At 39.3% G+C, this 15,937-nt stretch overlaps 2 protein-coding genes across 2 annotated transcripts; both read left to right on the top strand.

Moving 5' to 3' along the window:
• The first annotated feature begins 3,004 nt into the window (after window positions 1-3,004).
• On the top strand, window positions 3,005-8,413 carry riok2 (RIO kinase 2 (yeast)). The gene is made up of 10 exons (XM_074638116.1): window positions 3,005-3,229; window positions 4,514-4,652; window positions 4,746-4,862; window positions 5,213-5,388; window positions 5,510-5,598; window positions 5,740-5,931; window positions 6,036-6,128; window positions 6,325-6,771; window positions 7,488-7,587; window positions 7,911-8,413. Exons 1-10 carry the CDS (start codon window positions 3,164-3,166, stop codon window positions 8,070-8,072), a joined length of 1,581 nt encoding a protein of 526 aa, XP_074494217.1. The 5' UTR covers window positions 3,005-3,163; the 3' UTR covers window positions 8,073-8,413.
• A 132-nt stretch (window positions 8,414-8,545) lies between these two features.
• On the top strand, window positions 8,546-14,343 carry LOC141769245 (protein limb expression 1-like). The gene is made up of 6 exons (XM_074638117.1): window positions 8,546-9,757; window positions 10,373-10,578; window positions 11,457-11,597; window positions 11,692-11,787; window positions 12,886-12,963; window positions 13,059-14,343. The coding sequence occupies exons 1-6, from the start codon at window positions 9,676-9,678 to the stop codon at window positions 13,518-13,520; spliced, it is 1,065 nt and encodes a 354-aa protein (XP_074494218.1). The 5' UTR covers window positions 8,546-9,675; the 3' UTR covers window positions 13,521-14,343.
• The last annotated feature ends 1,594 nt before the right edge of the window (window positions 14,344-15,937 follow it).

Genomic DNA, 15,937 nt, shown 5'->3' with positions numbered 1-15,937 from the left:
TGGCTGGCCTCTCTTTGGACACAGGCACTTGCTGAACCGCAGAATGTTAAATAAACCAGTGGAGGAATTCCACTGAGTCAACACAGCCTGCAAGTGTGTGTCTGCGTGTGTGTGTGTGTGTGTGTGTGTGTGTGTGTGTGTGTGTCTGGGAGCAGAACAGAGTGGTGTCTGTCACAGGGCAGTCCTGAGTAAACACACCTACACACCCACACACACTCTCTCTCTCACTCCGTTTAGAGCCTACCTGCCCACGAAATGCACAGAATCCAGCTGCTATGGCAACAGAAACTTGCTGGTAAATCTCTGTTAAACACCTTCTCACTCACACACACACACACACACACACACACACACACGCACACACACACACACACACACACACGCACACACACACACACACACACACACACACACACACACACACACACACACACACACACACACACACACACACACCTGACCTTTGGGATGATGCAGTGTTTCCTGTAGCATCACTTTTGATATATTTCTTTTATTTAATGATACAATATGATGTACTTTATTGTCCCTGAGGGAGAAACTCATCTTGGACTCACAGCACTGCTGATCCATCATGACGAAAAAAACAAAACAAAACTACACACAACAAAGCCAATAGATCGACCAACCATTGAATAAATAATACCCAACACATCCACAATAAATAACAATTTTAGAACATACTCAAACATCCACACAACACCCCCGAATATTGTACACACCCTATACACTCCACAACTCATTTGCATCCATAAGATTTTTTTCTCAGCAGATACTTTGACTTGACATAGTAGGAAAAACACAGGTGCCACTTATAACATTAACAATGGCTCTGTTCTATTTAAGTGAGCCAGTAAGCCATGACAGCAAGTCAGCATGCACAATAGGTGTCTGAAACTAATGCAGCTACTCACTGTTCCTTTTATCATTTACACCAGTGCTTTTTGTCAAAAAGTCTTCTGTAACAAAGGCCTATTTTCAACGCCGTACACCCACACAGGTGTTTTCAGTTAACCTGGCTGATTAGACCTCTGCAAAGGTTGATGTTGGCTGAAGCTATGCAGTAAACCCACCTAATGTCACCAAAACCTATGCACTACACATAAAAAGTGTTATGAAGAGAGTAAGGTACCCACAGATGTCAGTCAAGCACAGTTTGTACAGGCCAGCACCGCACTGGGAAGATGTCTAATCAGTCAACAAGTGAAGACACCTGTGTAATGCAATGAGTAGGGGCTTTAATATTTGACTGTAGTTGTGTCTCAGTTCCATACTACAGTAATGCTAAGAAGGTTTTGAATATGTAGTGTTTTCACATTAAAATTAAGTTTAAACTAAAAACACTTGATTTTTGTGAGGGATATTGATTAACACTAACGCACTAACACTAAAATTAAATGTAATATAAATGTAATAAATTGCTGGTGATGCTACAGAACTACTCTGGAAGCTGGAAAACAGAATAAAAATAATATTACTGTAAATCTCTTGGTAGTGGCATATTTACCTAAGGCACGGTTTGACTAGCATCTATCAGTGCACATGTTGTATTGTATTGTAGTCGTGTTAGTACACAGTGGTAAAGTAAGTGGATTTTCATGTACATACAGTAGGCTAATTAGTTTGTAGAATGAAAGTGTCAGACAGCACAATTAAACCGTATTCACAGCAGACAGACTTGTCATAGCAGGAAAAGCACAGGTGCATCTAGAAACATTAATGATGACTCGAGCAATTACCCCGGCCAAACTGAACCAACCCAGACACTTGTACTAAATGTTTAGAAGGAAGGTGTATGTTTCACTGTGTATGGGACTGTCCGAAGTTAAATAAAATACTGGGAAACAATTGTTCAGAATATATCTGAGATTGTTGGAGTGAAGGTGCCTCACCAAGCAAAGATATGTATACTAGGTATATATCCAGATAACTTTATCGTTAGCTCAAAACAGTTAATTTTAATTAACTTTGGACTCCTGCAGGCCAGGAGAATGATAGCTCTGTCTTGGAGAAAAATGGATTTACCTTCGATACATGTATGGGTGAGGGAAATGGCATCTTGTGTTGTACTGGAGAGACTTACATACATAACCAGAGGAAAAGCAGCAGAATTTCAAAATGTTTGGAAACCTTTGTTGGAGTTTCTTGGACGACAAGGGGCACAGTCAAATTGAAACTGCTTGTTGTGTGTTGCTGAGTGCTGTTGTTGAAATTGTTGTGTGTTGTTGTGTTTTTTTTTTCTTCTTCTTTGAGGTATTTATTTATTTTGTCTTATCTTTTATTTTATTTGTTTTCTTTGTTAGATATGTGAAATACATGAAATGTCATGTCTCTCTTTCTTTGAAATTGTGACTAAACATTTCATTGTATAATTTAATTATTAATATTGTTAGTCTGTCTGTATGTGTGTATATATGTATATATGTTTATATGTAAAATTCAATAAAAAATATTGTTTTAAAAAAAAAAGAAAAAAAGATGACTAGAGCAATTAATACAATGCAGCAATTGATCATGTGATTGGTCACACCTGTGTATGTCAAGAAAAACTCAAGTTAATTTCCCTATCTACCGCTAGGTGGTAGTAAATAACCCTCTACTGTATATATATATATATATATATATATATATATGATATTAATGCTATGTGTGTCGTTTTATTATCTTCTTCTTCTTCTTCTTTGGTGTTTATTGGCGGTTGGCAAACCAGTTTATAGGTGCTTTACCGCCACCTACTGGACTGGAGTGTGGAGCAGGAGATTGGCAGGAAAAATAAATAAAATAATAATTTAAAAAAATAACAATAAAATTAATTTAATAATTATTATTAATAATAATAATAATAATTAAATTATCTCCATTATTCCTGTTGCCCTTAAGTAATTAATTAAAAGATTGTGTGTTGTTTTATTATTCCATGCCTACGCTCAAATAAACAAATCATGTGTGTTGTTTTCCAGGTAGCCTACCGTGCGTCAACCACCAGATGACGTCGAACGTAAAGCGGAAGTGACGTTTCTCCCGTTTCCTGAACTTCCGCCTTACATGTGTTTACTAAAACATGTGGACGACTGAGTCTAAGAAGAACTAAGACAATATAGTAATACTAAACATTAACGTTAGCTGCTGGTTACCCGGTTGAAACATGGGGAAGCTGAACGTCGTGGTGTTGAGATACTTATCTCGAGATGACTTCAGAGTCCTCACAGCGGTAAGTAGCTAAGAGCTAAGCTAAGCTAACAGTCAACTGTTCTCTACCAGCTGAGTTAGCTTGTGCTAGGCTAGCTAATGCTAACGTTACAGTACATAACACGTTACATCAACCAATTATTGACAGCAGTTCATTAATTAGGGCTGTCAAACTGTTGTGTTGTCATTGTAGAGAGTTGACAGAGAGGTTTAAGTCTATCCTAAAACAATACGTACTGGCCTGCCTTGTAAATGAAATGACTGATCATTCCTCCTGTCCACACTGACCCTGAAGAGATCCCTTCCTATTTCAATGCAAGTGATGAGGGCTCAAAATCCTTAGTCTTCCTCATTCTGTGCCTAAATGTCTTCCAAAGTTAAGCTGAAGCTAAGGTTTCAGCAGTCTGTGTTAGACTAATCAAGTAGATATCTTACTATTACTGGATAAGTTACTGTCTTTTTGGTGTAAAATCCCCTGTTTGTGTTTCCTTAGACATTGTTTCCTTGCTCAGAAATGGGAAAGTTGTACTAAAAAGACTAACTGCATTCTTGCATAGAAAGTGGCCTGTGGATAATGTATCACCATTTTTTTTAATTTTTTTTAATATTTTATTTATTTATTTGCACATATATAAAACTGCACAAAATCCAGTCAATGAAAAAAAAAAAAAGAAATGTGTTAGGAAAGGTCAAGAAGCCCCAGGCTTGTACAAAGGACCTCCCCCCAAACCCCAGGAGGAAAAAAAAACAATAACAAAAAAGGAAGAACGATCTAAACTAATTTTAAAAATACAACCAAAGTTAAACAACAACAAGAAGTACACAATGTGCAGAAAAACCCTAAACAAACAGTGGAAAACAATCCAATAAAAACAATGAAATACATACAAAAAACAGTACAGAAAAAAAAGAATGTATCTAAACATATCAAAAGATAATTAGACATCATGAATTAAATGTGATGATAACTTTCCTTTTAAAATGTTCTAAGGATAACGAGCTCTTGATAACGTGTGTTTTGGAGTTCCATATTTGTACACCGAGATATCTGAGGGAGTACCATCTTTTGTTCTGTAAAAAGGCAGGTGAAGATGATTAATGTATTATGTGAATGAATTGGAGAATTAGAAGTAGTGCTCCCTATGAGCAATAAACCAAAGTCCCAGACTATGGTCTCATGGAGCAGTGCTCATTTCATGTCAATTTAGCTCTGCAGCACGTGTAACACTGTTGCTGCAAGCAGGCTTGAATTTCAGCACTTTAATGATCTGATTGTGATTCTTCCTGTGAACTTGCCCTCACACAGGTTGAGATGGGGATGAAGAACCATGAGATTGTTCCAGTGAGTCTGCTGTCCTCCATCGCTAGCCTCAAACATGGCGGCTGCAACAAGATCCTCAGAGAGCTTGTCAAACACAAACTCGTAGCCTATGAACGCTCCAAGGGTAAGATAACCCACAGGCACGCTCACTCTCTAGTTTTAAGAGATGGTACATGTAGGTTATTTTTCTAATGTGGCATATGTATGTTGATTTCAGCTGTGCAGGGTTACCGGTTGAACAACGGAGGATATGACTACTTGGCTCTGAAGACCTTGTGCTCCAGAGAAGTGATCATTTCAGTTGGCAACCAGATGGGTGTGGGTAAAGAGTCAGGTGAGAAAAAAAGTTGCATACATAGTATGGCATGCACAATTTGGTTGAAATCAATGGCACGATACAAGTTCTTTATTTATTGATATGTATTATATATCATAATGGTTCACACAAGCAAAGTCAAGTATTTATATTTATACGTAGATTCATCCCAGAGAAATACACACTCATATGTAAATAGTAGGCCTACCATTTAAAATGAAAATAAAAATGTATAAGAAGAAAATGTCATGAAATCATATTATTAAAACATGTTTACTGTAACAGACAATTTCAAATGATATTTAACTATTTTCTGCCCTGTGGTTCTGTCATGTTCATAGAAATATCTTTGTGCTCACTTCCTGCAGATATTTATATTGTGGCGAGTCCAAACGACGAGCAGTACGCTCTGAAGCTTCACAGATTGGGTCGTACCTCCTTCAGGAACCTGAAGAACAAGAGAGATTACCACCAACACAGGAAGAACATGTCCTGGCTCTACCTCTCTCGCCTTTCTGCCATGAAGGAGTTTGCCTACATGAAGGTAACGGAAATCCGAGACAGTAGTGGAATAGAAAGAAAATGTCACTAGCAGTTCCTAAGATGTTCCTATAGGAATCCAGTTTTGTGTGCTGCATCTTTTGAGTCTTCTCCTAATTTTTCAGGTGTTGTATGATCGGGGCTTTCCTGTTCCCAAACCTGTGGACTATAACAGACATGCAGTAGTGATGGAGCTCATCAATGGATATCCACTGTATGTAAACAAGCCATCCCTCTTTCTTGTTTATATATTACACTAGTAATAGCAAATGGCACACTCTCTCTACTCTCTGTTCCTTATATACTTTGTGTGTTTTATATAATTAATGTGTATTGTTTGTGGGATGATTTTCAGGTGTCAGGTGCATAAGCTGCAGGATCCATCTGCTCTGTACAACGAGTTCATGGAGCTCATAGTCAAACTGGCCAATCACGGCCTGATTCATGGAGACTTTAATGAGTTCAACCTCATGCTGGACGACCAGGACCACATTACTATGATTGACTTCCCTCAGATGGTGTCCACCACACATGCTAATGCTGAATGGTTGGTGTCTCTGTTATTAGATTGAAAATTAATGGGACACCTAAAATTCATAAAACCGACAAAAACATGTATCCGTTGTTCACTTTTCCTAACTTTGTTTATAGGTATTTTGACAGAGATGTCAAATGTATCCGAGATTTCTTTGCCAGACGATACAATTACGAGAGCGAGCTCTTCCCAACCTTCAAAGACGTCAGGTAACTACTCATATTTATGTTTCAGTTGCAATAAAACTCCTGTAAAAACTTATCATGTTGATTTTTTTTTTTTGTACATTTAGAAAAATTACATTTTGCATTATTAATTGTCTTTCCCACATTTATTTAAAAGCGTGATTTGGAGGTGAAAAGCAAGTCTTGCATGATCTTTTGTTGTCACTGTTTATTCCTACAGGCGGTCTTGTTCTCTAGATGTCGAAGTCTCAGCTAGCGGCTTCACCAAAGATCTAGAGAGAGATGCTGCATTGCTACACCCAGCTGGACCCGAGGGAGAGGAAGATGATGAAGAGGAGAGCGATGATGAAGAGGAGAGCGATGATGAAGAGGCAACAGACGAGGAGGTAGAAAAAGAAGAAGAAGAGGATGTGGACCTGGAGGAACATAAGCATGCAATGCTGGAACTGGAAGGTCTGAAAGTCAGCGACTCGCATGCTGACATACAAGATGAGGAGGAGAAGGAGAGTGAAAAAGTAGAGGAACAGAAAGAGACTGAGACAACATCTACTGCTAGAAGTGATGAAGAGCCAGAGAAGGTCTTAGAGGAAGAGTTGAATGAGGCAAAGGGTGAGTGTCCAGAGCTGGCAGACCTTTCTATCTCCAACAAAGAGTTCAAACCCTTCAGGTAAACACAATGGAAAGTTAAGATAATCCAATATCCAAAATGAAGCACATTTGATAAGATGATAATGATGATGAACTTAAATCAGTCATACACTGTCAATAACCCTCTAACACCTAAATATCCACTGCTGCCATTATAGATTGTAATTTTACAGTTTTTAATGCACAACATTTTATAGTATGTACGTATCATCTATCAATGTCAATATAAATACTGTACATAATCATCCAGTCCATGTATATCCACCATTTATATCTTTGCACTATTTGTATTGTTTACAGCTTACAGAACACTTGACTTATATATGGTCATTGGTACTTTTTATATGTATTTATATAATATTTATATATACCTATTTTTTCACTACTTATGTACATAACAGCCCTGGCTATCTTTTACCTTTATGTGTCCAGCTTTGTTGTCCTTGTGCCTAGCTGTTATTTCTATTTCTGTGTAAGTACATCGAGAGAGATGCATGTTTGAGCACTCGACCTGCAGCTGTAGTACAGAGCCAACAAATCATTTTAAGTCTGTTAATATGAATGCCTGGTAACTTGAGAAACTGTCGATACATTTCAGAGAATAAAATATAGCACCATTTGTGTCAAATCAAACAGGGTTGTTGAAAATGTGTAAATTACACCCCAACAGTGAATTATTGTTTTTTGTTGTGCCATAATGGCAATTGATTTTTTTCTGTGTGTTTTCTCATGCAGAGACTCGGACAGTCTTCTACAAATGGCAGAACACAGGAGGACGAGGACAGACAGTGAGGGTACAATGGGCAGCAGAGGGAGCTGCTCTACGATACCTCCAGTAAGTAAAACACAGACACACATGGCTGTCTGCAGTATACAAGGGTCAAGGCGAGAGCGAGGGACACTACCATTACAAAATACAAGCACGTTTGGACATTTCACCAGAAGTAGCAATCCTGGTACACAGTTTTGACAGAAACTGAAATGTCCTGTAGGTGTTGCTAAAGAGCTTTCACATGGTGTTGCAGTTTGTCAAAGAATGTGAGGGGAGACTCGTGGCAGAGACGACATGTCTACATGCTGTTGTGTCTGCCTTGCAGAGACACAGTGCGTACATTCGTCTGTAGTAACCTGCTGCCGTTGTTTTTGTGTGTGCTGTAGGAGGTAGTCCGTCAGAAGGTGCGGAAGCAGCTCACCCAACAGCAGAAGGCGTCACAGAGGAGACGTCTGCAGAAGGGAGAAGCCAACTTGGCGACCGAATCCAGGAGAGAGAACCAAAATAACATCAAGTCCAGCATGGATAGCGACTCCTTCTGGGGGTAGATGGGACTGAAGAGATGGACAGACGGAATTCATGTCAACAGGCTTTTTGTTTGCTTTGTGCTGCGTGATCCCTCTGCTCCTTTTGTTTTGAAGAGTTGAAAACACATGATAGTTGATGGAAAAACTCAGCAAAAACTCAACTGCTCCATACTGATATGGAAAATACACGAGAGAAGAGTGAAAACAAACTTTGTATTCAGGAAATCACAACACTGTCAAGTAAGAAGACAAGCTGTTTTTCTATTTGAACTCTAGTGAACTATCACGTTCAGCATACAGTCTAATGTAAATATTGACTATGTATAACAAAGCTGTTTGATAATTAAACCATTTAAACATTACTGACGTGATTCCTTTTTTCTCTGTTTATTCAAAAGAATGGTTTAAGAAAGACATTTTTCTGTTCATATGCACCTGTACTAAATATGCTTGCTAGTCAAGTGAGCACATTCTAGTTAGTTGATACTCGCATATCAAAAGACAAACAAACCTATTGAGTAACTTTTGTTATTAGTGTAGTTTCAAGTTCATTTTGGGTATACTGCTGACGGTGACTGACGTGAGTGTGGATTCAAGAATCAAACAATGCAAGTTCATGAACAGCTTTTATTTATGCTGAACCCCCGTGGTTCAAAGGTCCCCCAACTATTCTGGTAGTTTGAGTAGATCGCTACCTCCACCCTCCCAGCAACCAATCAAAAAAGTGGAGACTGACACAAGCATGTGGGAACAAACATGCTCCAGAACACACCAATACACTCAGCACGAAATAGACACGCATACCCCTTCACTCTGTCACGCTGACACAACTCAACTGAGCCATCATGACATGTGAAAGATGAGAAAGCAGAGGACTTTGGAGCTAAGAAACCACTTCTTTCTCAGAATTTGGTTCATTTATGTGTATGAGGCTTTCAGGGAGCGGGTGAATTCAGACTTGAACAATGGCCATTCATATTGAAGAGGGTGAATGGAGCTCAGACCCTGGGCTCCGTGGGCTCGAATTAGTGTGTGAAGTCAAACCCCCACACATCTTAGACTCTACATGTTGGGTAGAATTGTCCACTTGTATTTCATATAAAAAGAAGCATCCAGTCTTACACCTTTCTACAGAAAAAAATATATATTTTTCCTCTTCCTTGAGGAGGTACATTGTACCATCTGTGGTTCAACTTGGCAACTTTGTGCAGGTCTTTAACTATCCGACTCTGTTCAGGGATTAGCCAGCTGCATGGCCCGAGGGGAGGGGCTCAGCATTCCAGCTCTGCACCTCTGTGTGTATGTGTGTGTGTGTGTGTGTGCATGTGTAGAAAGAGTGAGGGGCCCTCTGAGCTAATTGGCAGCGAGGGTGACAAAGGTGGTCCGCTTCAAAAGAGAAGCCCTGGTGGGATGTTCACACAGGAGGGGAGAGAGGGAGAGTGGAGGGGCTTTCAGATTCTGAGTTTATTCCTTATGACGTTCCCATCCTGAGCTGTGATGGCGGTGATGGCGGTGGTGGTGGTTGCTCATTTCTAGGGTCATGTGTTTCTGTTTTGATGGAGCATTTTGATGAGAAAAAAAGTGGACTGATAGTGTTTGAGGCAGCTGTGGAAGTAAACACTGGATGAAGATGAATAGAGTGGAAGTGGAGGAGAGCATCATGTCGTACCTGTCCCAGAGTGAGACTGACACCAGCCCCAAAGACTGTGAGTAACTGAGAGGCTTTGTGACAAACTTAATGCTAGTTTCAACAGGAAATGTACACATCTTTTTGTTTTAGATATCAGAATCAAACTGTTAAAGTTGATACAACTCTGCTAACATTAGTGATACAAAAACAGACAAGCAATTCATTGTTTTCTCTTTGTTATATTTCCTGCAAAGTATTCCTCCAACAAGTGTCAGTCAACGTAACCCTGCTGCCACAGACTGAGCTGAGTGAATAGTTGGCAGACTGTGAAGGACACAGGAAACTTTAAAACCTATTTCAGGGTCAGAAAAAGCTCAAAGGGTTACAAAATGCTGATTTGTATAAGTTATGGGGTGGCACTTACAGCTCCTAATTCTACTTAAATAAACAATGTCTGGGAATGCTGATTTACAGATGTCTGGCTGCTATAATTTATGTTAACAGTGACATATATTTTAACAGGTTTACTCAGCACGAGTCTAAAAGAAACCTTTCACCAACACAGAAGAGTTATCAGGAATATTTTACATATTCAAATTAAATCATGATTGATGAAATGTGTTAATTAACTCTGCAACAGATTACTTGATGTTGTGGTATGCTTTCATGTGTCCATATTATATGCTTGCAGTGAATGTAGTGGCCATGCTCCATAACTTCTGGGAGCAGAGGCAGACGGATCAGTTTAACGGTTCCTCCAGTGAATCAGATGGTTCTGTCGGGGACGCAGCCGTCCAGACTGACAGCTTGCTTCTGTACGAATCTGCTCCGTCCCCTGGTCCTCCATACATCTGCTATGTCACCCTCCCTGGAGGGAGCTGCTTTGGTAACTATAAGGTGTGTTTATCATCATCTGTGCTGTCTGGCATGATTTCTACATTTGGTAGTTAATCTAACATGCCTGCACTGTGTCAATGAGACACTAGTTGTCCTTCATGTGAAGTTAGAAGTGCACATACTTGACAAAAAATAAGCTGAAAGTTTGTATTTTAAAGATACATGATGCAGGTGATGTTTCTGTCTTTATAAGGAAATTGCAGAAAGCATGGAAATTGAAACATAAGTTGTAAATGTAATAAAAAAAATGTCATAATTTAGTTTGGTATTCTATGTAAATGATTAGTGTGGCTGTTGTTTACACACATGAACATAGTAATAATACTGTTTAATCTGCAATTGCTTCTCTTAATTTTTCTGCAGCAGCACAGAATAAACTAAATTATAAAATAATAAAACAACACAGATTCAAGTTATTTTTCTGACCAAAAGCATTTGTTTTCTTACATCAAGTTTCATATTCAGAGCTGGGTGCTTACAAGCAACACTTGAAGGTCATTCGGCGGGGATAAACACGCAGTCACACACACTTTTAAGGTTGATTTGAATTGACGCCGTTCTGTTTAAATCCAACAAAGCGTCTCAATGGGCTCATTGTGACCCAGACAGCAGCCCCCCAGCTCAGAGAAGGCATGTGATTGGTTATCTTTGAATGCCTCTAATGTTCTAATCTCATTGGTGAATTGAGTTCTGATCCCATGATTAACTGTAATGAAGTGTAAAATCATCATTTAACTAAGACTGGGCGCCCATTTACAGACAGAACTCATAGGCTCACATATATCAGCAGTGCCAGAAATTTCTATTTGAAGTGACAAAGTTTCACATCTATTTTTCAACATTTTAACCCTTCATGCTCATTATCTCTTCATCCACAGGTGTGTGACACACAGGCAGAGGCTCGGAGGGATGCAGCTCGCGTGGCCCTGATGAACTCACTAGTGAACGAGCTGCCGTGTCGACGCATCAACCCTCAGTTCATCACTCAGAGTTTGCAGCAGGCGTCCACAGACAGTGCTGTGAGTGTGAGCCAGCACAAACACAGTGTTGCACCTTAAGCAAGAATTTAGTCTTAACATGAATGCTGACTTGAACTGTTGTGTCTCCATAAAGGTCGCTGTAGAAGACGCTTGTGATTCAAGCACCAGTATAGGAACCTACAGCCTGCTGCTCCACTCCTACATAGGAAGGACCATGCTGGAGTTCCAGGTAAAACATAAAGCCTATTTTGCAAAATGCTATTTTTCTTCTAGCTGTGCTCATAAATCATGTGGTAATTGCATGAAAGATCTATTTACTTCAAACGATTCAGGCGGGTACTTTTCCCGCTAAGGGATCTTAAATAGTGTATTTATAATTGGAGCCTAAATTAAAACATTATCATTTTTACAAAATTTTGAATTATGAAGCCAAACATAACAAGAATCACAACCACTGGGTGGTAATTCCACCCTCCGTTGTTATCGTTACCCCCCTAGTGTGCTTTTGCTCATTTATTCCCATTCCATCTCACTTTCAGTTAGACCCAGGCACGGAGTCATGGTATGAAACACCTAATATGTCTACCTTTGTGCAAATAAGCATATGTCTGCAGGCATAGGGTTATTAGCAGGAGGAAATGGGTTCATTATCATTCCTATGGCTCATAGAGATGAAAAGCTTCCAAGTAATACACACACCTCCATACGTGCGTACATGTACATGCACAGACAATGAAATGCTTTCACACACGCACATTCAAATCTCTGCACACACGGCATCAACCAGAAGGTACGCAGCTGTCAGTGCTTCAGATCATTTACACAGGAGGTGTTGGATGGTTTGGTAGTCATGCAGAATCATGAACAGGTAGCGTAGGCCAGATGGGAACAGAGTAAACAGGCCATCAGATACAACATGGACTTCAACCCCGGACAAATTATGTGTTATGTTTTCCATCTGTGCTTCATTAGGTCGATTTCAGTTAATGTATAGACTTTCTCTGTTTCACTATGGCTCTTAACACGTGGCAGCTGTTCAGCCAGACTGTGTTTTAGAAATCAGGGTGAAACCTACCTGGTGCATAAAGATTTACAATAGCTTTTCAAACTAATCATCCACAGTTTAGGTGTGGATTCAAGAATAATACGTTATCTTTGTCAGACCTACGTACACAGAGCTGAACGTGTGGGTTTGTTATTCAAGTCATTACTCATGGGGTTGCACAAGACTTCCTCTCGCTCTGTCTCATTCTCACCCTTTTTCTCCCTCTCTCTCTCTCTCTCTCTCATTCTCCCCCTTTTTCTCCCCCTCTCTTTCCCTGTGTAGGAGATGATGACAATTTTCCAGTTGTTGCAGTGGAACGGGACACTGAAGGCTCTGAGGGAAAAGCAGTGCTCTCGACAGGTACAGGACATATCTCATCCCTGGTTTCAGCTAACTTTGATAAAGCATCTGCTGCTACAAACTATGAATGCGTATGTTCCTTCCTTCCCCCCCAGAGTGTGATTTCCTATTACTCTCAGCGAGGACTTGACGAGTGTATGCGCAGCAGCATGGCTCTGGATTGGCTCGGGCGGGAGCAGAGGTCACCGGGGCGACTCGGGGAGGAGCTGCAGGTGGCGCAGAGGGAGCTGGTGTTGGCCCGCCGTCGAGGCGTAGAGCTGCGCTACAACAAGGAAAAGACAGAGATCCTCAGCTTGGCTCTGAGTCAAGCATACATTCACCACACACCTGAGGCCTTCAGCGAGGCGCCGGGTCACACGTACAAGCACGAACAACTTCCTTTACACACATTATACAGCCAGGACACAGAAGTCCAGATAACCCCACCCTGCAGTCCCTCACCAACCCACCATAAAAACACAAAGCAAACAGTCTGTCAAACCTCTGGCAAATACATGCCCCCTAACACGCCTTCACCGTGCTCACAGCAGAATTATGTGCCTTTAAATGACTTTTAGACTGAAGCAGAAGGTAGAGGATGGAATAAAGATGTAATTTGACTGCGAACGAGCTAAAACTGCCACAGGACATAACATGCATGGTGATGGTCTTAAGAGAGTTACAAATATTGTGTTAAATTGTGTAGTAATAATGTTCTAACCTTATTAACACACTTTTGTGACTATAGAACTTAAATATGTATGTAGCCTAATGTATTTACAACTTTAACCACAGGAAACACAGCATTCAAACTATTTAAATCTATTTGCAGGAAATATAGTTGAACTGTAGCAGTGACCATCTATTATTGTACAAACTCTACTGCCTTTGCTTTTATACATTTTCAATTATGTTGTCTCTTTGATAAGTATACCATGATACACAATGTCTCTTGTAATTTAAAATACAGGAGATATAGCCTATAAATTGCTTCATCTACCAGCAGCTCAGTACTTCTCCATGCCTCACTCTTCCTTTCTCCTCCTCTGTCTAGCATGTCATCTGGCGTGTCAACTTCCTAAACGGAAATTACTCACCAGGGTGATTCAGGATGCTGACTGACTGTGTGACATGGTGCATGACGTGTTGGTTGGATGCCATGACAGAGAGTCTGTTGTGATTGTGACACATTTATTTGATAATGTCAAAGAGCAGTTGGATTTAAAATACAATCTGGTTTGTAAGGAGATTTGTATCAACTGAAGCTATAATAATAAGAACCAGCACTTACTATATTCCTCATGATGAAATGCATACTGACTTAGTGTATTCGATCATCTTTGGATTGTTTGGGCAGAGGGAGTGAATGCATTTTAAAGGGAAAATGTTTTTTTTTTAACAAGTGTAATATGAATTTGTAAATAAATATTTTTCTGTGACTAATGACCTGCCTGTGAATTCATATGAACACTACTGGAGAGGGTAATGCACTTTTTAAAGTGTAATCTATTACAGACTACATGATTGAGAAATTATTAACTGTAATGTTTGTGAAGGTTCTCAGTCATCCAGGTCATGGTATCCGAGTAAGGGTTAAATCAGCAGCAACTGCCAAATAGCTTCTTCAGTTCTGTCCAGAAGTGAAGAAGCTTCAGAGTAAACAACCATGACACCAGATCACAGGATAGGTCAGCTTTTAAGGTTTATTATACCAACTCTGAAGTGGGGATGGCTGTTTATCTGTGTGATCGACTTGTCTTGATTTGATCTTGTAGGCCAGGGGTCAGCAACCTGCAACTGTGGAGCCACATGCGGCTCTTCAGCCCCTCTCCAGTGGCTCCCTGTGGATTTTTTAAAAAATTAGTGGAAATGAATAACTTTTTTTGTTTACATTTTCAATTTTATTTATCATTGTTGTGATCTATGGTACGATGGTATGACAGAGTATTAGGGCCACATTGAGGGAAAAAAATAAATCTGAGATTTCGAGAATAAAGTCCTAGGTTTACGAGAAAAAAAGTTGTAGTATTATGAGAATGAAGTCATAATATTATAAAGTAGTAAATTTACGTGTTATTTTCTTTTTTTCTCTCTCCCTCTGACTTTATTCTCGTAATATTACAACCTTTTTTTTCGTAAAGTTATGACTTTATTCTCGTACCATTATGACTTTTTTCTCGTAATATAATGACTTCTTTCACGTAATATTATGACTTTATTTTTGTAATATTACAACTTTTTTTTCGTAATATTATTACTTTATTCTTGTACCATTACAACTTTTTTCTCGTAATATTAGGACTTTATTCTCGTAACATTACAACTTTTTTATCGTAATATTAGGACTTTATTCTGGAAATCTCAGATGTTTTTTTCCCTCAATGTGGCCCTAATCCATAGTACATCTGCACTTTGGCCCTCACTGCATTAGACTTATATACTATATACTTAGACTTTAAGCTGTGTTACCTCCATCACAATGCTCAAATGTTTTGCAGCTCCAGACAGATTTTTTTTAAATTTTATTTGGCCTAAAATGGCTCTTTTGATAGTCAAGGTTGACCCCTGATGTAGGCTATTTATACATTATTTGTTCTCAGGTTTCACTTGCAAAACACATTTTGATATCATGATATTCATGAATGAATATGGCTTCCTGAATTCTACTACATTCAGCAGTGACTGAGTATAATTCATCTGTAGCATCTGTAACCTTGACATAATACTAACCTTTAATAGTCCCGCAGTGGGGAAATTTGCAGTGTACAGCAGCAAAGGGGATAATGCAAAAAAACAAGATGCATCAGCTAACACAGTAAAAAAAAGAGCTAAAGAAAGTGTAACAAAAAATGAACCATTTAAATAGAAGCTAGTATAAAAATAGTAGCAGTATATACAGTATTGATAATAAACAGACTATTAACAAAATTGCACAAGTGGAAAATGATATTGCACAGTGAGAATGAATGAATGAAATTCCACCTGAAAACATTGC

Source organism: Sebastes fasciatus, chromosome 6 (assembly GCF_043250625.1).
Source record: "Sebastes fasciatus isolate fSebFas1 chromosome 6, fSebFas1.pri, whole genome shotgun sequence".
Classification (NCBI taxonomy): domain Eukaryota; kingdom Metazoa; phylum Chordata; class Actinopteri; order Perciformes; family Sebastidae; genus Sebastes; species Sebastes fasciatus.
Note: the sequence above shows the minus strand (reverse complement) of the source record. Positions and strands in the feature narration are given on the sequence as shown.